This window comes from Mobula hypostoma, chromosome 15 (genome assembly GCF_963921235.1).
Source record: "Mobula hypostoma chromosome 15, sMobHyp1.1, whole genome shotgun sequence".
NCBI lineage: Eukaryota > Metazoa > Chordata > Chondrichthyes > Myliobatiformes > Myliobatidae > Mobula > Mobula hypostoma.
This window is the reverse complement of record NC_086111.1, coordinates 23,713,872-23,735,741: the sequence shown is the minus strand read 5'-3', so window position 1 is coordinate 23,735,741 and position 21,870 is coordinate 23,713,872. Positions and strand designations below refer to the sequence as shown.

The following is a 21,870-nucleotide window of genomic DNA, read 5'->3' as shown; positions in this document are numbered from 1 at the left end:
ACGGAGGAGTCACCGATGTTCAGCGGAGAGTGGTTGTTCCGTGTTCTCCTGAAGTTAACAACCATCTCTTTTGTTTTGTTCACATTCAGAGACAGGTTGTTGGCTCTGCACCAGTCCATTAGCTGCTGCATCTCTTCTCTGTATGCTGACTCATCGTTGCTTGTGAAATTTGCTAGATATTTGGTGACATACAAAATTTCTTCAATCTCCTAATGAAATATAACTATTGGAGTGCCTTCTTGTAATTACATCAATATGCTGGGTCCAGGATAGATCTTCAGAGACGTTGACACCCTGGAACTTAGTCATCTTTTCCAATAACAGGAGGGAAGGAAGGAAAGAAAGAAGGAAGACTGGCTTTATTTGTCAAAATATACAGTGAAATGTGTCATTTGCATCAATCAAATCAGCAGTGAGTGTATTGGGCGGCCCTCAAATGTCACTACATTTCTGGGCCCAACACAACATGCCTACAACTCACTAACCCTAACCCTAAGGCTTTGAAATGTGGAAGAAAACCAGAGCAACTGGACGAAACCCATATGGTCACGGAGAGAAAAGACAAACTCCTTACAAACTGCGGCAGGAATTGAAGCTAATCTTACAATGACGCTGTAAAGCAATACACTAAATGCTACCCTCTTGTGAAGCTCTAACCATGAAGATTACAGAAAGAAGTTTTGCCTCCCAGGCCAGAGGAATCTAGAACTGGAGGTACAGGTTTCTAGTGAGGGGAGAGAAATTTAAGGGAGTTATGAGGGGTAAGATTTTCACAGAGAGGTTACTGACTATTTGGAGCTACCAGAGAAGGAGGTAGGGGTGGAAGCCATTACAACGTTTAAAAGGCATTTGAATAGGGACTTGCATTGGAAAGGAGTAGAGGTATATGGGTCCAATATGGGCAAGTGGGATTAGTGAAGATAGGCATCAGGGTTGGAAGGGGAAAAGTGAGGCAAAAGGGCTCATTTCTCTGCAGTACAATTCTGTGAACACTCCAGTGCCAGCTGTAGGATTCTTTCTAGAGACTAAAAACATAAATTACTTTATTGCACACCCAGTGTGGCACCACAATGCCTTGTGCCACATTACTCAAAGCAGCCTGACGCCCTCCCTTCAAACTGCTTCCCTGTGATTTGGGGTTAGGTTCTTGAAACTATTACCCATCAGAGCAACCATAGGATTCTGTTATTCCTTCCTGTTTTCCTGCGGCTTGGCTGAGACGTGCTAATTGTTTTCAACTGGGATTCAAGCCCACACCGCATATCTGCAAAAACAGAACGCAAGAGCTTTTAATTCAAGTGTTGTGTGCGATGGGGCAGATAGAGTGGGACTGCTTTCAAAAGTGAGGTGACACTGAGGCCAAACCATTTTTTAAATGGTTTAACCAAGTGTTCTTGGTTATTGTTTTCTGTTAATGAAGCTACATTTATATTGCATTCTTCACTCACCTTGTTGTGTTAAAAATGTAAGTATACACTGAAACCTCTTGACCCTGCACCCTCTTTAAAATTATACCCAAGTTTACAGTATATTAACTTTTCTCATTCTTCTTAGCAAAACATACTGTAATGTTTCATGTCCATTAAAATTCCATCATCAAGGACCCCCATCATTCAGTCTATGCTCTATTCTCACTACTGCCATTGGGAAGAAGGTACAGGAATCTTAGGTCCCTCACCACCAGGATTGGGATAGTTATGACCCTTCAGCCATTAGACATCGATAACTCCACTCACCTCGACAATGAACTGTTCCACAGCCTACATTCAGGGACTCCTCAACTCATGTTCTCAATATTAGTTATTACTTATTCTTTTATTATTATTTGCTTATTTTTGTACTTGTATAGTTTGTCTTCTACGCACATTGTTTGTTCATCCACCTTTGCATGTAGTTTTTATTGATGCTGTTGTGTTTCTTTGTATATACTGTGAATGCCTGCAAAGATGAATTTTAGGGTAGTGACATGCACATATACGTACATTGATAATAAATTTACTTCGAACTTTGAAATTTATCTCCCTAGTTTTCCCATTTCACCAGTCAGTCTAAATCCTGATTTTTGTCACTATCCTCCTTTTTTTTTACAATATTCCCAATTTTCAAGTACTCTGCAGACTTTGAAATGAAATTCCATATACACACCTCCACGCTAAACATAAAAAAGAGCAATGGTTCTGACAGTGGCCATTGAGGAAAATGAACTCCAGGTCTTCAATTCATCTGCAAAACATCTGTTTACCATTTCTCTCCCTGTGCTAATTTTGTATCTCTCTATAATCCCACTGATTCTGCTGATGCGTAGTAATCTGTTTCACTGTGCAATATCAAACAGCTTAATAATGTTCATATGCACATCAGATGTGGCAGTTGAGAAAAGTATTGATGCCAAAGAAATTGGTCTTTAACAAATCCATGCTGCATGTAGTTACTAAGCTGTACTTAACCCAGTGCAGGCCAATCACGAACATGTTGGATGGTGAGGTATGCTTGAGGGGCTGAGTGGCCTATCTTGCTTTTATTTTCTTCAGTTCTTGCGTCATATATCTTATGATAAACTGGAGTTCAGAAAATGGTGGCAGCTTGGCAGGAACAAAAAATAAGAAACGCGACTCATTGAACTTTGCAATAAGGTGCCATTGCCCCCAATTTACACTCTAGTCTCACGAGAGAATGCTCACCTCACTCAGACCATCTTCAAACCAGTACCTTTAGAGATCATAAACACTGAGTCACTCACTTAACTTAAAAATCTTGAGTCTCAGTGGGTATCTATGGCAGGATATTTATGCATTTTAAAGGATAGTACTTAACAGCACTATAGAACTATAGAGCTTACCTTGAATTAGCTGGCAATGGCATTGTATTTTCCTGGCATAGTACCATTGTACATGAATTTTCTACCCTGAGATGCTCCTAACTCACCACGTTCCACTCTCTCACCACGTTCCACTCACTCACCACGTTCCACACTCTCACCACGTTCCACTCACTCACCATGTTCCACTCCCTCACCATGTTCCACACACTCACCATGTTCCACTCCCTCACCATGTTCCACACACTCACCATGTTCCACTCCCTCACCATGTTCCTCCTGGTGCCATTTCTATCTTCTCTCTCTGTGTAGCAATCATAACATGTAGTTGTGTCGGGCTGTGGGGAGGGGCGGTGGTGGGGAGGGAGAATGTGTCTTGAAGGATCATGTCCTTCTCTGTTGATTCTTGCATCTGAGAAACATTGGGCATGTTCCTATCAGGATGCGTGCTGATCACAATTTAATGTGTCATGTGTGGACACCGTGCTGACAAGAATTTTGTTTGTGTTTTTGACTCTGGCACATTTCCCATTCATGTGCACTTTCATACCCACCCACTCCCACTCCCAGTAAAAGTCCCAGACCTTAAATGTTAACAATTCCTCTCTCCACGGATGCTGCCTGACCTGCTGAGTGTTTTCCAGCACTTTGTTTATATTTCAGATTTTCAGTGTTTGGACTTTCATTCGGTGTTGGATCTTGTTTTTGGACAAAGTAGTAATTGATTCCCGTGGCCTAATTTCCTGCTAGCATTATCCAAAACACTGTTTTAAAGTGCCAACAATGTGAGTAATATTTTCTAGAACACTTTCCAATGGCATACTCGTCTTGAAGTTTCTGACAGAGAACATTGATACTCAGAGGGAATCAATTGGATAGTTGAGATTAAAGGAAGTGGACCATCACTTTTTTTTACAGTAGACCGGTTATACCAACTCTCATAACTCAAGGCCACCATTTTCTTTGGTGTCCTAACCTTACATTGCTACTTGTGGTAGAGGTGAATATAATTACAATATTTAAAAAATATTTAAATAGCTTCATGGATAGGAAAGTTTTGGCGCAATATAGGTCAAATACGGACAAATAGGACCTGCTTAATTAGGCAACTGGGATGAGGTGAGCCAAAGGCTCTGTTTCTCTGCAATATAACTTGATGTTTAAATGACTCTAATCCGCATTCTTCATGGTGACTTTTAATTGTGATGGTTTCTCAGTGCTAAAATTGAACATAAATTCCCTGCTGTCATAGAGTCACATAGCACAGAAACTGGCCCAACGAGTCTTTGGTAACCAATAAGCATATTTACGCCAATTTATTTTATGCTCCCGACATTTCCCTCTAGGGATAACTCACATTTAACCTTCCAAGCAGCATCTCCTTGAGATTTATTAATTTAGAGATACAGCACAGGAACAGATCCTTCTGGCCCCACGAGACCACACCCCACACTTACACCCATGTCACCATTGAACCTACTAACCCGTACACTTTTCGAATGTGGGAGGAAACTGGAGAACCCAGAGAAATCCCGCGCGGTCACAGGGAGAACGTACAAACTCCTTACAGACAGTGGGGGGATTGAACCTGGGTCTCTGGTGCTGTAATAGCATTACATTAACTGCTATGCCACCATGCTCCCCCAAGGTGTTGGAGGAAACCAGCACACTCAGTAAAAACCCACCTGTTCATGAGGAAAAGGTACAACCTCCACACAGAGGTTGGGCTTGAACATCAAGATAACAGCTCTAAACAACGGGAATTCTGCAGATGCTGGAAATTCAAGCAACACACATCAAAGTTGCTGGTGAACGCAGCAGGCCAGGCAGCATCTGTAGGAAGAGGTGCAGTCGACGTTTCAGGCCGAGACCCTTCGTCAGGACTAACTGAAGATAACAGCTCTACTAGCTTTGTCACTGTAATTCACCACAGAGCTTTGAACTTGTGTTCTCTGGTAGATTAGTCTACCTCTTTGTATTATTGATCCAGAAACTTAATTAGTAAGTTACTGTCCTATATTATTTCGTTGAGAAACATCTTCACTCCTTCAAACACCACCTCTTCATTCACAACCTCCAACCATCCTTATGTTATCCACATTACTATGCAAAACCAAGTAACAAAGTTTTTATTATTTAGAGTTTTTCATAAATTCTATTGTATTGGTGACATATACTTACTTTGAGAATAAATTTACTTTAAAATTTGAAGTGAGGGTTATATTTGACAGCTATCCTATAAATGGGCTCCAAACACTAAATTGTGGTTATCGAATGGGTATGGCAGTAGAGACAGGGAGGGGAACAGAAATACTGCAGAAACACATGAGAAGGCAAGCATATCATTCAATTTTATTTTAAAGCTGAGCTGCAAGACACATTGCCATTATTAATAACAGAAGTCATAAACTAAATATGTACATATCTCAAGGAGAGAAAAAAACAAATGTACAGAAAAACACAAATAAAATTAAATAATACCAACAAAAGCAGTGAATGCCTTTGGAACCCGGCAGCCAACACTTTTTGAGTCCTCACCCTTAACCATTTTCACAAAAACTGCCACCCAGGTAATAATAATGATTTAAATAGCTTTACATTTACACTTAGTAAATGAGGTCATATAGTAAGCTGAAGCATTTCACTACATAAGTTAAAGTAGCTTCTGACTAAAGGCCTATTAACATCTGAAGACTGTAACAATATTTCTGTAACCTTCGTTACCATTATAAGGTAGGATTAACAGATAAATTCAAAAAGTAAAAAGCTCTGGACCTGCATAGAGTTGTTTAATTCTCACTAACTGTAATTTCTCACTGTCTATAACCTGATAATAACTCTGAATATTCTAAATTTGTTGCAATCTAATTGAGAAATAGATACAATTGGAATGTCCCAAACCTTGCATCACTGGGGAGATGAGAATGAAGCAACATTGAGTACTGCTGCCTCTGGATCCAGGGACTCTCCACAGTCTTTGCCGAGGTTGCGCGTTCTCCCTGTGACTGTGTGGGTTTTCCCGGGAATGCCGAAGTCATCCCAATCCTGATATTGTGCAGGTATGTTCATTGGCCACTGTAAGTTACCTTTGAATGTAGGTTCATAATCAAAGGGAGTTAATGAGCATGTGTGATGGAGAACACATTTCAGGAGTAAAGGGAAATAAGGAAAGAAGAATGGGAATTTACAAGTATTGGAAAAAGATAGCAAGTATCAGCAAAACACCACTACCTCCAAGACACACTGTCCTGACCTGGGCATAATATTGCCATTTCTTCAAAATACCAAAATGCTTATCTTCTGAAACCAAATATGAATTAACAATCAGGTCACTTTACCACATGTAAAACACCCCACACACACACCACCACCAGTCTGATCTTTTATGTTTGTCAGTGCCATAAATTCATACTTGGACAGCAAACTCCAAAACTTGGGCCTCTGTACCTCCATCTGCAACTGGATCCTTGACTTCCTCATTGGGAGACTACAGTCAGTGTGGACTGTAAATAATATCTCCTCCTTACTGACAATCAACACCTCAAGGATGTGTGCTTGGCTCACCACTCTACTCTTTCTACACTCATGACTGTGAGGCTTGGCACAGCTCAACCACCACCTGAAAATTTGCCGATGTCAGCAGAATTTCAGATGATGGAGTGAGTGAGACAGATAAACTGGTTGAGTGGTGTCACAGCAGCAACCTTGGACTCAACATCAGGAAGACCAAGGAATTGACTGTGGACTTCAGGCATGGCAAGTTGAGGGATCACACACCAGTCTTCATCGAGGGATTAGCAGTGGAAGGGTGAGCAGTTTCGAGTTCCTGGGTGTCAACATCTCTGAAGATATTGATGCGATTACAAAGAAGACATGCCAGTAGCTATATTTCATAAGGAGTTTGAGGAGACTTGGTATGTCACCAAAGACTCCAGCAAGTTTCTGCAGATGTACTGTGGAGAGCATTCTAACTGGTTGCATCATCGTCTGGTCTGGAGGGGCCACTGCACAGGATCAGAAAAATCTGCTGAAAATTGTAACCTCAGCCAGTTCCATTATGGGCAGTAGCCTCCCCAGCATCAAGGACACCTTCAAAAGGTGATGCCTCAGAAAGGGACACCTAACTCAGGACGTGCCCTCCTCTCATTGCTACCATCAAGGAGGAAGTACAGAAGCCTGAAGACACACACTCAATGTTTTAGGAATGGCTTCTTCCCCTCTGCCATCAGATTTCTGAATGGAAAATGAATCCCTCGTCACCACCTCACTACTTATCTTCCATTTTTTACTCTCTGTTTGCATTACTTATTTAAATAATTTTTATATAAATATTCTTATTGTAATTTGTAGCTTTTTCTATTATTATGCATTGCCCTGTACTGCAGCCGCAAAGCAACACATTTCATGACATATCCCAGTGATATTAAATCTTGATTCTGGTTCGGACTGACAAGATACTGAATGATCTCGGAGCAGTGGCCAGCTCCGACCCAACTGTATCCAGCCTCTGTATCACACCCAAAGACACAATCTCGGAGATGCTGATGCTCCCAAGGCCAACTTGTTCCATCCCTTACTTCACACTTTTGTAGTCCTCACAGCCTCGGACCACCTACCCCGCCTCCTAATCCTTAGTTCTTACACCTAATACCTAATTAGAGGTCATAGTTTGAGGGTGAAAGATGAAATATTGAATGGGAATCTGGAGGGGGGTGGGGAAACTTCTTCTCTCAGAGGGTGGTGTAAGTGTGGACCAATCTACCAGCTGAAGTTGTGAATGTTGGTCCAATTTCAACACTTAAGAGAAATTTGGATAAGTAGATGGAAGGGAGAAGTACGGAAGGCTATGGACTGGATGCAATTCGATAGGACTAGGCAGAATAACGGGGCAGTATGAACTAAATGGTCTGAAAGGAATGCTCTACGGCTCTATAATCATACCTCTGGTTACAGTCACTGGAATCTGGCAATAGGAACTTCATTCTAAATGTATAACAGTGGATAACAAGGCGGGGGGGGGTCACCTGCTTCAATAAAACTGGACTCACTGAGTGTTTCTCTTTGCAAATGCAGCCTGTCTGTCTGAGTATTTCCAGGATTTTCTGGTTTCTTTTAGATTTCCAGCACCCATGCCATAAGACCATAAGACCATAAGATATAGGAGCAGAAGTAGGCCATTTGGCCCATTGAGTCTGCTCCGCCATTCAATCATGGGCTCATCCAATTCTTCCAGTCATCCCCACCCCCCTGCTTTCACCCCATTCCCTTTTGATGCCCCGGCTAATCAAGAATCTATCTATCTCTGCCTTAAATATACCCAATGACTTGGCCTCTACAGCCGCTCATGGCCACAAATTCCACAGATAGGTTTTGTATTGATACCATCTTGTATTGCGTTGCAATAAATCAACATGGGAATTAACAGTTAGGAGAGGGGTGGGTGTCAGGGAAAGGTATGGGGTTTATAATATTGAATCAGGTAGAATCCAGTGCAATTAAGTCACAAACTCCAAGAAAGTACATTTAGATATGTTACCGGTGATTTTGCAATAGGTCACACATCTTGCCTGGGGCTCACGTCAGAAAAGGCATCCCCACAACTCTCCAATATAAGCAACTACAAGGGATCCTCCCACTGTTCAGATAACTGTTCCATGAAAACATTCCAAATGAAGTTCTTGTAAATTTGTATAAATGTTTTACGAATGTCAAGTAGGTATCTTGTATGCAAATGTAAATTTATTTTGTCTCTAAATTAGCCAAACTAATTCTGCCTTATACTTGTTTATTTTTAGAGTACTGTTTGGATTTTTTCATAGCAATTTTCCTTCTATTCCCAGTCTATTTGTTTGGAGATAGGCCCATAGATCTTTGAACCAGCACTTGCTGCTGTCTTCATTGCGAGCATTCATGACTAACATTGTAGGGGGTTATTATGAAGCCTAATCCTGACTTTCACATTCACCCCATGCCACTTTTAACTGGGGATCATTGGACAGTGATTCAAAATCAGGTTAGTTTCACCCAGTCCTGGCCGTGCATTCTTGTGGTCAGTTTCAATGCTTCCAGCAATTATCACGCATTCAGGTCTGCTCACTCAGTCGAAACCAAGAATTGAAAGTATGGTTCTGCATCCCATTAATTAAACCCAGTGAGTCACGGAGAAAATCTTAACAAGATGATAAGACATACGAGCAGAATTAGGCTCAATGTCTGCTCCACTATTCAATCAACCCATTCTCTTGCCTTCTCCCTGTAACCTTTGACACCCTTACGAATCAAGAACCTATCAACCTCCACTTTAAATATACCCGTTGACTTGGCCTCCACAGTGATCCATGGCAATGGATTCCACAGATTCACCACCCGCTGGCTACAGAAATGCCAGATTTAACTTCTCATTCCTTAGCTCTTCCACTGCAAGAGCCTTAAGGTAGAGGTCCCCGACATTGCATGGATTTTGACATAGTCAAGACATTTTCTCTGTTTAAATTTGAACTTGCCAAATTTTACAACAGCTAAATATTTAGAGTTGTGGTATAAATCTATTGGAATCAGTTCGCCTTAACATAGTAGAAATATTTTGTGGTATTCCTCATTGCCATAAGCTCTTCTGATCTGTAGACTCACAAGTGGATGACCAGATTGTATGATATTTAAATGCCTTACATAAATGATTTCTGTTTAGAAAGTACAGTCAGCTGGGAACTATCTTGTGTCAATCTGTTTCAAACACAGATTGGAAATCTCTCCCATTTCCATGAAAAAGTACAGATGGAGAATTATACATTTGCCCTCGGCCAAAAGCAAGTCAAAGCTGGTGCTGCAAGCAAAGACTTGGAACTTATCAGAGTCCAAAGGGTTATGAGGCTGTTGAGTCTTCTATTACTCTGGAGAAATGTCTGTCAGCCAACGTTTTAGGTACTGCGGGGTGATCGCTGTAACTTGTGCTGTTTGTTCTTGTTCCGTCTGCCTGCTACTATTGCTTTGCTTTTCCTCATGGGCTCTGCACTGCGGTGCTTTTTGCCTGAACGCAGTCTGTTCCGTTTCTTCTTGAAGTCTTTCTGCCAGACCTGCTCACAGTAAAAGTCCATCTTGGATGGGTAATTGATGAGGCTCATGATATTCTTGTACCAGGGCTGAATACCGTGACCAGGGCCTGGAAGAGACCAGTCCTTCATGGGGCCAGCTGAACGTCCATCACCTTCGTACAGGTTTGCCAGCAGGTCAGCAGTAACCACGTTGAGTCGCACCTTTGTTAGTGTCCAGCGCAAACCATGGTCCTCAATTTGGCAATGATAGACACCAGCATCATGATGATTGATTTGACGAATCAGCAAACCTTGCTCAATTGGAATGATCCGGTCCCCAAAGGTAACCTATAAACAAAGATTACATTACATCCTTCCATTGTTAAATATCTCATTCTTAAATATACATACTCACTGAACAGATGGAACAGATATGACAGTTCTGTAACAGATGAAAGTAGATAGGGTTAGTATTTTTCAAATTCTTATATACCTAGTTTCCAAGTTCATGTGCTATTATTTGGAAGGCAGCTTGTTGGTAGAGGTTTATAAAGTTAGGACCGTCATAGTAGAATAGACAGCTGGTATCCTTACACCAGTGTTGAAGTGTTTAATATAGAGGTCATACATTTAAGATAAGAGGGAATTGTTCAAAGGAGAAGTTGATAGCACTGTTAAGAAGGTGTATAGTGTGTTGGTCTTCATTAGTCAGGGGACTGATTCAAGAGCTACGAGGTAATGTTACAGCTCTATAAAACCATGGCTAGGCCACTAATGGAGTATGCTGTTCAATTCTGATCACCTCATTATACGCAGAATGTGGAATTTAGAGACAATACAGAGGATATTTACCAGGATGCTGCCTGGATTAGAGGGCATATCTTATGAGGAAAGGTTGAGTGGCCAAGAGCTTTTCTCTTTGGAGTGAAGGAGGATGAGAGATGACAGGATGATAAGAGGCATAGATAAGTAGTTATCCGGAACTTTTTTCCAGGGGTGGCAATGACTAATATGAGAGGATCTACTTTTAAGGTGATTGGAGGAAAGTATAGGGGGAGATGTCAGAAGTAAGTTTCTTACACACAGAGAGATGGGTGCGTGAAATTTGCTGCCAGGGGTGATCGTAGAGGCAGATACATTAGGGATATTTAAGAGAGTCTTAGAGAGGCATTAGGATGATAGAAAATTGGAGGGGAATTTAGAAGGGAAAGGTTAGATTGATCTTTGGGTGGGTTAAAAGGTTGGCACATAATTAAGGGCTGAAGGGCCGGTACTGTGCTGTACTGTTCTATGTTCTTTCTATACGAAGTGTGGAGAAGGTTTTTACACAGTGGCATTGTTCGTGGAAGCAGAAACAATAGAAGAGTTAAAGAGGATTTTAGCTGAGCACGTAGATGTGCAGAGAATGAAGATATAGATCGGGTGCAGGCAAGGCACATTAGGTGTCATTAGCTTAATTAGTCTGGCACAACACAGTGGGCTGAATAACTCACAAACAAACGCTGGAGGAACTCAGCTTGTCAGGCAGTTTCTATGGAGGGGAATAAACAGTCGATGTTTCAGGCCGAGACCCGTCGCCAGGACTGGAAAGGAAAGGGGGGAAAGGCCAGTATAAAAAGGTGGGGGGAGGAAAAGCAGTACAAGGTGGTAGGTGATTGGTGACGCCAGCCGAGGGGGAAGGTGGCTGTGCGGGAATGAAGTGAGAAGCTGGGAGGTGATAAGTGAAGAAGTTAAAGGGCTAAAGAAAGCTGTTTGTGTGCTGTACTGTGCTGTGTTCTTGATATCCACCAGTCAATTCCTGCATCAAGAATAGAGTGTCATTCAAATGTATAAACCCCCCCCCCCCGCCCAGTTTCTAATCTGAAACAGAGAATGCTGGAAGCACTCAGCAAATCAGACAGCTTCTGTGAAGAGAAAACCAGAAATAATGACTTTTCATTGGAACTAAAGGTAAAAAAAATCATCCTCTAGATTATGGAGTTCTAATGAAATGTCACTGGCCTGAAAATGTAGATGTTTCTTTGTCCTTACATGCCGCCAGACCTGCTGGAGAATTTCCAAAAAATCTTTTTTCAATTTCAGAATTCCAGTCCGGTAATTACTGCGGGGCGTCTGTGAGTCCGTGGTTCAAACATGTACACTTGTGTATGTCTCTGTCTGGCATTGCATGAGAAGAGCCTGAACTGATGTGGAATTGGTGACTAGTTTATTATTGTTACATGTACCAAGATGCCGTGAAAACCTTTTGTTTGCACACCATCCAGACAGATCATTTCCATGTAAGCAGCTTGCGATGGTGCGAAAGAAAGCAAAACAGAATGCAGTGTTGTTTCAGTTACAGAGGAAATGCATGGCAGGTAGGCAAGATGCAAGGGTCATGACAAAATAGACTAAGAGACCGAGAGTTTCTCTTTGCCATACACTGTGCACACAAACACAAGAGTTTATACAGATGCTGCAAGTCCAGGGCAGCAAACACAATATGCTGGAGGAACTCAGCAAGTTACGCAGTATCTATGGAGTGTAATAAATATTCAACATTTCAGGTCAAGACTCTTCATCAGGACGCATTTGATGTTTTGGGCAAAGACCCTTCATCGGGACAGAACATAGATGGCACTTCAGGCAAAGGCACTTCATCGTGACAGGACATAGTCAGCGTTTTGGGCAGAGACCCTTCATCGGGACATATTGTATAGGAGGTCTGAGCAGGAGTTCAACCAGGAAAGGGAAAGGAAATCGTACAGATTACCCCTGTGGCCATTCCCCCAATAATAAGTATTGCCTTTGCAGACATCCCACCTCTCCCGGAAGTTCCGGGAGTCTCCCGCATATTAATAGTGGCTCCCTGATGCCCGCAAATGATATACAATATCACGGAAATCAACTTTTTTGACAGCGAGCGAGTGAGAGAAAGCAAGAGAGAGCGCGTGAGCACGCCATGGCAGAGTGTTCCAAACAAAAAGAAAATATAAAATGTACTTCACCCCAGACTACACTAAAGTGTACCCCTGCCTAATAGGGGTCAAAAATAATGACAGTGTTGCTCGCTGCACTGTTTGCAACAGTGACTTTTCTATTGCCCATGGTGGGTTAAGACTGTAAAAGACATGTTGAGGTGAGTTTAACAGGTGTCATTCGTTCATTAGCATAGCTAACGTTATTTAAACTAGCTGGCTGGCTGCTAGGGAGCTACTCTATTGCAGACATCCCACCTCTCCTGGAAGTTCCGGGAGTCTCCCACAAATTGATGGTGCTACCTCCCTGAAGTGAGCTTTTGCAGGGTGGGATGTCTGTCTTTGGATACTGTTAGGGCAGGTGACTACCAGGGAAAAGCCGCAGCAGTCAGCTTCCTGGCCGTGAGTATGACTCGGTGACTCAGAAGGGGAGGGGAAGAAGAGCAATACGTAGTGATAGGGGATTCCATAGCTAGAGGAGCAGACAGGAGGTTCTGTGGATGTGAAAGAGACATTTGGATGTGATGTTGCATCCCAGGTGCCAGGGTTGGAAATATCTTGGATTGGGTCCACGGCATTCTAAATGGGGAGAATAGGCAGCTGGAAGTCACGGTGCATATTGGTACCAATGACATAGGTAGGAAAAGGGAGGAGATCTTGAAAAGAGAATAGAGGGAGTTAGGTAGAACGCTGAAAATCATGACCTCAAGGGTAGTAATCTCCGGATTACTGCCAGTGCCATATGCTCATAAGGGTAATTATTTGGCAGATGAATACATGGCTGAGGAATTGGAGCAGCGGGCAAGGTTTCAGAGTTCTGGATTATTGGAATCTCTTCTGGGGAAAGTATGACCTGTACAGAAAGTGTGGGTTACACCTGAACTTGAGGGGGACCAAGAGAGCTGTTGGGGAGGGTTTAAACTCACTTGGCAGGGGGATGGGAAACCAAAGGCATGGGGCAAAGAATGAGGCAGTTGGTACACAAGAAGATGCAGTGTGCAGTGAAACTGTGAGGAAGCACAGGCAGATGATAGGGCAAAATTGCAGTCAGTGTGGGATAGGTTGAAGTATGTCTTTAAACTAAATAGTAGATTCAACAGTTCAATAGTTTGGAAAAGTGAGGATAAAATAAAAGGAAAGAGAGTGGAGAAGTTATGAAAGTCTCCTGAACAAATAGAAAGACAAAAAGTTTAGACAGGGATAGGAATTTAACCTCAAGTAACATTACAATAAAATTAAAAGGGTGACGGATTCAGGACTGAAAGTGTTATATTTGAATGCACACGGTATACAGAATAAGGTAGATGATCTTGTCGTGTAGTTAGAGATCAGCAGGTATGATGATGAGGGCATCACTGAGTCGTGGCTGAAAGAAGGTCATAGTTAGGAGCTTAACATCCAAGAATATACATTGTATTGATAGGTGAGGGAGGTGGGCAGAAGAGTGGGGTGGTTCTGTTGGTAAAAAATTAAATCAAATCCTTAGAAAGAGATGATAGAAGATCTGGAGATTTAGTATCCTTGTAGTCAGAGCTAAGAAACTGCAAAGGAAAAAAGATCCTGATAGGAATCATATACAGACCTCTGAACAATAGCCAGGATTTTGGCTACAGATTACAATGTGAGTTAGAAAAGGCATGTAATAAGGACAATTTTACGATAGTGGGGGATCCCAATAAGCAGGTAGATTGGGAAAATCTGGTTGGTGCTGGATTCCAAGAGAGGGAGTTTGTAGAAAGCCTATGAGATGGCTTTTTAGAGTAGCTTGTGGCTGAGCCCACTAGGGAAAGGCAATTCTGGACTGGGTAGACTTAAATGAACCATATTAAATTAGGGAGCTTAAGGTGAAAGACCACTTAGGAGACAGTGATCATGATATGATAGAATTCGCCCTACAGTTTGAAAAGGAGAAGCTAAAATCAGTTGTGTCAGAATTACTGCGGAGTAAAGGGAACTGCAGAGGCAAGAGAAAGGAGCTGAGCAAAGATGATTGGAAGGGGACACTATCAGAGATGACAGCAGAACAGCAATGGCTGGAGTTTCTGGGAGCAATTCGGAAGGTGTAGGATAGATACATCCCAATGAAAAATAAGTATTCTAAAGGGAGGATGAGGCAACCATGGCTGCCAAGGGAAGTCAAAGAGAGTATTAAAGGAAAAGAGAAGGTATACAATGTAGCAAAAATTAGTTGGAAGCTAGAGGATTGGGAAGCTTTTAAAAACCAACAGAAGACAACTAAAAAAGCAATAAGGAGTTCAAAAATGAAATATGAAGGTAAGTTAGCCAATTTATAAAAGAGGATGCCAAAAGCTGTTTGTCTGCTATATAAAGGACAAAAGGGATGCAAGAGTGGATATCAGACTGCTGTAAAATGACCGTGGACAGAGGTAGTAATGGAGGACAAAGAAATGGTGAACAAACATAATAAATATTTTGCATCAGTCTTCACTGTAGAAGACAAGAGCAGTATTGCAGAAATTCGAGAGTGTCAGGGGGCAGAAGTGAGTGTAGTTGCTATTACTAAGAAGAAGGTGCTTGGGAAGCTGAACAGTCTGAAAGTGGATAAGTCACCTGGACCAGATGGACTACACCCCAGTGTTCTAAAAGAGGTAGCTGAAGAGACTATGGATGCATTAGCAGTGATTTTTCAAGAATCACTAAATTTTGCAATGATTCCGGAGGACTAAAAAATTGCAAATGTCACTACACTCTTTAAGAATGGAGAGAGGTAAAAGACAGGAAATTATAGGCCAGTTAGTTTGACTTAGGTGGTTGGTAAGATGGTGGAGTCCAATATTAAGAATGAGGTTTCGGGGTACTTGAAGGCATACGATAAAATAGGCCAAAATCAGCATGATTTCTTTAATCTTGCCTGACAAATCTGTTAGAATTCTTTATAAGAAATAATAAGCAGTATAGGCAAAGGATATTGTTTACTTGGATTTTCACAAGGCCATTGACAAGATGACGCATATGAGGCTGCTAAAAATGATAAGAGCCCATGGTACTATAGGAAAGATACGAGCATAGATAGAAGTTTGGCTGACTGGAAGGAGGCATTGAGTGAGAATAAAAAGGAGCATTTCTGGTTGGTTAGCTGCGAGTCGCTAGTGGTGTTCTATTGGGGCTGGTCTTGTGATGATTTTTCATGTTATATATTTATTTGGAAGAAGGAAGGAATTGATTACTTTGTGGCCAAGTTTGCAGGTGATATGAAGGCAGATGGAGGGGCAGGTAGTGTTGAGGAAGCGTGGAGTCTGCAGAAGGACTTTGGCAGATAAGGAGAATGGGCAAACAAGTAGCAGACATAATACAGCGTAGGAAAGTGTATGCTCGTACTCTTTGGTGGAAGGAACAAAGGCATAGTCTGTTTGCTAAATGGGAGATAGTTCAGAAATCAGTGCAGGATTCCCTAAAGGTTAATTTGCAGATTGAGTCAGTCGCTAGGAAGGTAAACGCAAAGTTGGCATTAATTTTGAGTAGATAGAATATAAAAGTAAGGATGTAATGCTAAGGATTTATAAGACATTGATAAGACTGAACTTAGAGTATTGTGAGCAGTTCTTGTCCATTTATCAAATTAAAGGTGTGTAGGTACTGGAGAGGGACCAGAGGAGGTGCACAAGAATGATCCCAGGACTTAAAGGGTTAATGTATGAGGAGCATTTGATGGCTCTGGGCCTGTACTCACTGGAGTTTAGAAGAAGGAGGACTGATCTCATCGAAACATATCGAATATTGAAAGGCCTAGGCAGTGTTGATGTGGACACAATGTTTTCTATAGTGGGGGAGTCTAGGATCAGAAGGCAGAACCTCAGAATACAAGGGCATTCCTTTAGAACAGAGGTGAGGAGGAACTTCTTTAGCCAAAGGCTGGCGAATTTGTGGAAGTCATTGCCATAGACGGCTGTGGAGGTCAAGTTATTGGACATATTTAAAGCAGGGGTTGATATATTTTTGATTAACAGGGCATCAAAGATTACAGGGGGAAGGCAAGAGAATGGGGTTGAGAAGGATAATAAATCAGTCATGATGGAAGGATGAGAAGAATCAATAGGCTGAATGGCCTAATTCTGCTCCTGTGTCTTAGGGAGCAATCACAGTGGAGAAAAGCTGTCAAGGCTGTTGATATGTTCTTAAGCCTTGCAATGGAAGGGGGAAGAAGGGAGAATTTCCTCAGTAGGAGGGGTCCTTGATTATTCTGCCTGCTTTTCTGAGGCAGCGGGAAGTGTAAGCTGAGTCAGTGGAGGAAAGGTTGGTTTTAGTGATAGACTGGGCTCCGATCTCATGGTTGGTGAGATCGTGCTGGAATATGAGCTGTTGGAATGATTGGAGTTATTCGGAGACATCCGAGGATTGAATGAGGCCCTACTTTCTCCTTTTAAAGCAGGCAGATAAACAGTTAAAATCTACCAGCAACTAAGCCACTGAAGTCTAACCAGATTCTACTGATGTAACTTTTCTGGCACAGAATTGCCTGTCTTTGTGTACATGTTTGGAGGCACCGTGACATGATTGGATGCTGACTATAAACATTAACTCTGGCCTGAGCTGAGAGGCCAGATTATGATACCCCTAGCAGAATGTGATCCTTAGGATAAATATGATTGCATCAGAGTTGATGCAGTGAGGAGTCACCAGACTGAGATTTCTACAAGGATTGATTCAGTAGGATTAATTTATATTCACTGGAGTTTTAGAAGAATAAGAGGTGATCTCATTGTAGCATCTAAACGTATACGGTTTTGAGAGGTTTTGGCACGTAGACGTGGAGGGTCTTTGGTTGGAAGGTCTGGATTGATGGGTATAAGATGTAGGGTTGGCATCTTGGGCTGCAATGAGGAGAACATAGAACAGAACAGCAGTGGAACAGGCCTGCTGAACACGATGCCAATGAAATTAAAATCTCTTCTGCCTATACATGATCTACCTCCCTCCACTCCCTGCACATTCAAGTATCAAATCTAAAAGGCTTTAAAATGCCACTGTCATGCCTGCTTTCATCAGTAATCCCCACTGCCTGCTCTAAGCACCTACGACTCTCTGTAAGTGATATATTTTTAAAAAACTTTCCCTGCATACCTTGTTTAATCTTTCCTCCTCTCACCTTGAATGCATATCCTTTAGTACTTAACATTTCTATCCTGTGAAAAAGGTTCTGACTGCTTACCCTATCTCTGCCTCTCACAATTTAAAATTTCATTACTTTGGAATTCTCCACCTAGAGTGTTGTCCAGTCATAGATTAATCTTCAAAGGTGTGATGATTAGATTGACAGGCAGGAGGCCTTCCCTGGGGTTAAAGGAACGTGAGTCCACTGTCGCAGTCGAAGGCCCAATGTCTGAGCGTCTGAGTCCGCGAGAGGCCGAGTGAGATGGCCTGTCCTGGAGTATGTGCATGCATGGGTGGGAGGGAGGAGCGGGGTTTGTTTTTGCTGCTGTTTCCATGTTGCCTGTTGTGTTCTGTGTTGTCATGCTGAGCATTGTGGGTATGTTATGTTGGCGCTGGAATGTATAGCGACACTTGTCGTCTCCCCCCAGCACACCCTTGGATGTGATGGTTAACCCAAGTGATGCATTTCACTATATGTTTCGATGTACACATGATAAATAAACACAAATCTTGAATCTTGTTAGACACTAAGAAGCCAAAGATTATTGAGATTAGACGAGATAGGATTAACAGTAAAGCATCTCCTGTTAAAGGATGGAAACTTCAGTAGAAACTAAAAGGGAATTAGACACTCAGGGAGTCATCCAATTTTCCTAATCTCATTCTGCTGCCTTTGTGCTTCTGTTATGCCAAACCGGCAGAGCAGATTTTCATTCCCAAATGACTGGTATGTTAGTTAGAAGAAAGACCACAGTAAAACGATAAAACAAATCTTTACCTCCTGCAGCAGCCCATTCTTTTCGGTTTGTTCTAGGAACCACGTGACTGTCGCAAGCCGAGATTTGGGAATACATTCCAAATACGTGCTGTTTCCCTCAACAACGAACAATACCTTTTCTTCAGTCCAAGTGTACATGGCCCCTGCAGCAAGCAGACAGAAGGGGAGATTGACAAGAGTCATGCCAAAAAGAAGGCGTGTAAATGTCGGAATCTGGAGCAAAATCTAAACTGCAGGAAGAACTCAATCAGTCAAACAGCAGCTCTGCATCCGTATAGTCTCAACCCAGAACATTGGCCCTCTGATTGCTTCTGCAGATTCTGCTCGACCTGCTGAGCTCCTCCAGCAGTTTACTTTTGCTGTGCTACAAAACATTCATATCACATTCAGTCATGCTTCAAAGATTACTTTGCACTGAGAATCTGAAGCACGCAAGCAGAATTTATTCTTAAGTTATGACTTCCTTCTGAATTGAAGGGCTTAAAAAGCTTCTCAAATCTTATATCATTCAACCTAGTAACAGGCCCTTCGGCCCACCATGTTCATGCTGACCAGTGTACTTCCCAAACACTCAAGTTATTGGGGGGTCCTCAAGTGACTGTCGAGGCCGATCCAAGATCCACGCATTCTGGTGCAGTGTGGACAAGAGCAAATGGTGGCTGTGGTTAGTAGTTGGGTCTTTTGCTTGTTCAGTCTCTCCTTCTGCAGCTGCCACTTGTTCCAGGATGTTAGGGTGGGTTCCCTTAATGGAGACTGCCTGTGCATAACTTTGTTTAACACAGGGAGGCTGATTCACAGGCAGCCACCACACAGTCCTCGACAGATCGGGGTCAGGATGCAGTGACATGGAGTACAAGATGACTGGGATCTTTCACTGCTGCAGTCTTTCACCGCCTTCAGCGCCTTTTTGATATATCATCATCTTAAGCCAGCTACACTGTTGAGGTCATTGTTGAATTGTTCTTTGTTTGGAACTTCCTCCATGATCTTACTACTATGGGTTACTCTATGAGGAGCTAAACGTCAGATGTCTGAACTCCAGATAGCATTGCTCTCTAAATGTCAAGCCTCTCCATCACTACAAGGTGATGATCCTTCCTTGGAGAAATTATCAATACAGATTTCAAATCTCTTACTAGCTCTTCTTTCAGTTAGTCCTGATGAAGGGTCTCGGCCCGAAACGTTGACTGTACCTCTTCCTAGAGCTGCTGCCTGGCCTGCTGCGTTCACCAGCAACTTTTATATGTGTTGCAATACAGATTATATTATGACTTCATTACAATTACCATATAATTGAGTTCCCTAGTCAATTTCAGTCAAATGTCTAAGTATCTTTATAATTGCAGCTTAAAGTGAAGTGGCAAATAATTGTGACAAAATTTCATTCTAGAAACATTCTCATGCAATTGAGATTTAGTTTATAACAAAGTCTTGCAGTTAATAATTGGAAATTATGAAGAAAGCTGTGGAGAAGGCAATTTGCACAAACCAGCCACAGGAGAATAAGCTGTGTAACACGTGTGGGAGTCTTTTTCACACTTCGCCTGAGAGTGGTGATTTAAAATACTTGAAATTTGAAAGGAGCAACATCAACAATGGGAAGAGATTGAAGATTTTGGTAGTTGATCATTTTAAGATGCAGATTATTGTGAAGACATTGTTGATAAGTAATGTCAATATTTCGCCTCCACTTTCCTCAATTACCACAAGGCTTTATCATGACCCTAGTTTTACATAGTTTTGGTCCATAATCCCAGGCTGGTGGCTGTTCCAGCAGTCCATACACTGGAGAACCAAAGGTCAAAGCATAAAGATTTGGAATAAGCTGTTTATGATTGAGATACCTGAATATTTCTTCACCCAAGGATTGGTGAACCAATGGAATTTTAACACAAAAGACATTTGAAGCCAAAGAAGACCACAAAACCATAAGACATAGCAACAGAATTAGGCCATTTAGCTCATTGAGTCTACTCCACCATTTGGTCATGAATGATTTATTTTTCCTCTCAACCCCATTCTCCTGCTTTTTCCCCTAACCTTTCACACCCTTATTGGTCAAGAAACTATCAACCTCTGCTTTAAATATACTGAACCCAGCCAAATGTGGCAATGTATTCCACAGATTCTGAGGCTATGCCATCTGATCCTAGACATTCCCACTTGTGAAAACATCCTCCCTGTGTTCACTCTGTCCAGACCTTTCAATATTCAGTAGGCTTCAATGAGATCCCCTCCTCTATACTCCAGCAAAAACAGGCCCAGAGCCATCAAACACTCATTCTTGGGAGCATTCTTGTAAATCTCCTCTAGACTCTTTCCAATGCTAGCATGTTCTTCTTTAAATACAGAACCCAAAGCTGCTCACAATACTCCATATGCAGTCTTACCAATGCTTTATAAAGCCTCAGCATCACATCCTTGTTTGTTTTAATTTTTGTCCTCACAAAATGAATGCTAACATTGCATTTGCCTTTCTTACCACCAACTCAACATGTAAGTTTATCTTTAGGGAATCCTGCACTAGGATTCCAAAGTCTTCTTTCACTTCTAATTTCTGAATTCACTCCCTCTTTGGAAAATAGTGTATGGCTTTATTCCTTCTACCAAAGTGTATGACCATACACTTCCTTACACATTTGCCACTTCTTTGTACATTCTTCTAATCTGTCCAACCTCTTCTGCAGACACCCTGTTTCCTCAACACTACCTGCTCCTCCACCTAACTTTGTATCATCCCCTAACTTGGCCACTAAGCCATCTCTTCTGTCATCCAAATCACTGACATATAACGTGTCAAGAAGTGGTCCCAATACTGACCCCTGAGGAACACCACTAGCCACTGGCAGCCAACCAGAAAAGGCCCCCTTAATTCCCATTCTTAGCCTCCTGTCAGTCAATCAATCTTCTGTCGATGCAAGTATCTTTCCTTTAATATCTTAGTTTCTGATCTTGTTAAGCAGCACCTTCTCAACGGCATTCTGAAAATCCAAATAAATAACATCTACTGACTCTCCTTTGAATATCCTGCCCATTATTTCCTCAAAGAATTTCAACAGATTTGTCAGGTAAGATGTTCTATTAAGGAACTAATCCTATCTTTGGCCTATTTTATTACGTGCCTCCAAGTACCCCAAAACAACATCCTTAATAATGGAGTCTAACATCTTCCCA

At 41.9% G+C, this 21,870-nt stretch overlaps 1 protein-coding gene across 2 annotated transcripts in view; it reads right to left on the bottom strand.

Annotated features, from left to right (window-relative positions):
• Positions 1-5,132: 5,132 nt before the first annotated feature.
• Positions 5,133-21,870, bottom strand: part of sema3h (sema domain, immunoglobulin domain (Ig), short basic domain, secreted, (semaphorin) 3H) — a 234,663-nt gene continuing 217,925 nt past the window's right edge. For both annotated transcript variants that reach the window (XM_063067851.1, XM_063067852.1), the window contains exons 17-18: positions 18,697-18,839; positions 5,133-10,197 (exon numbers count right to left, since the gene is read on the bottom strand). In XM_063067851.1, coding sequence (XP_062923921.1) covers positions 9,736-10,197; positions 18,697-18,839 — 605 coding nt within the window. In that variant the 3' untranslated portion in view covers positions 5,133-9,735. The remainder of the gene's footprint in view (positions 10,198-18,696; positions 18,840-21,870) is intronic.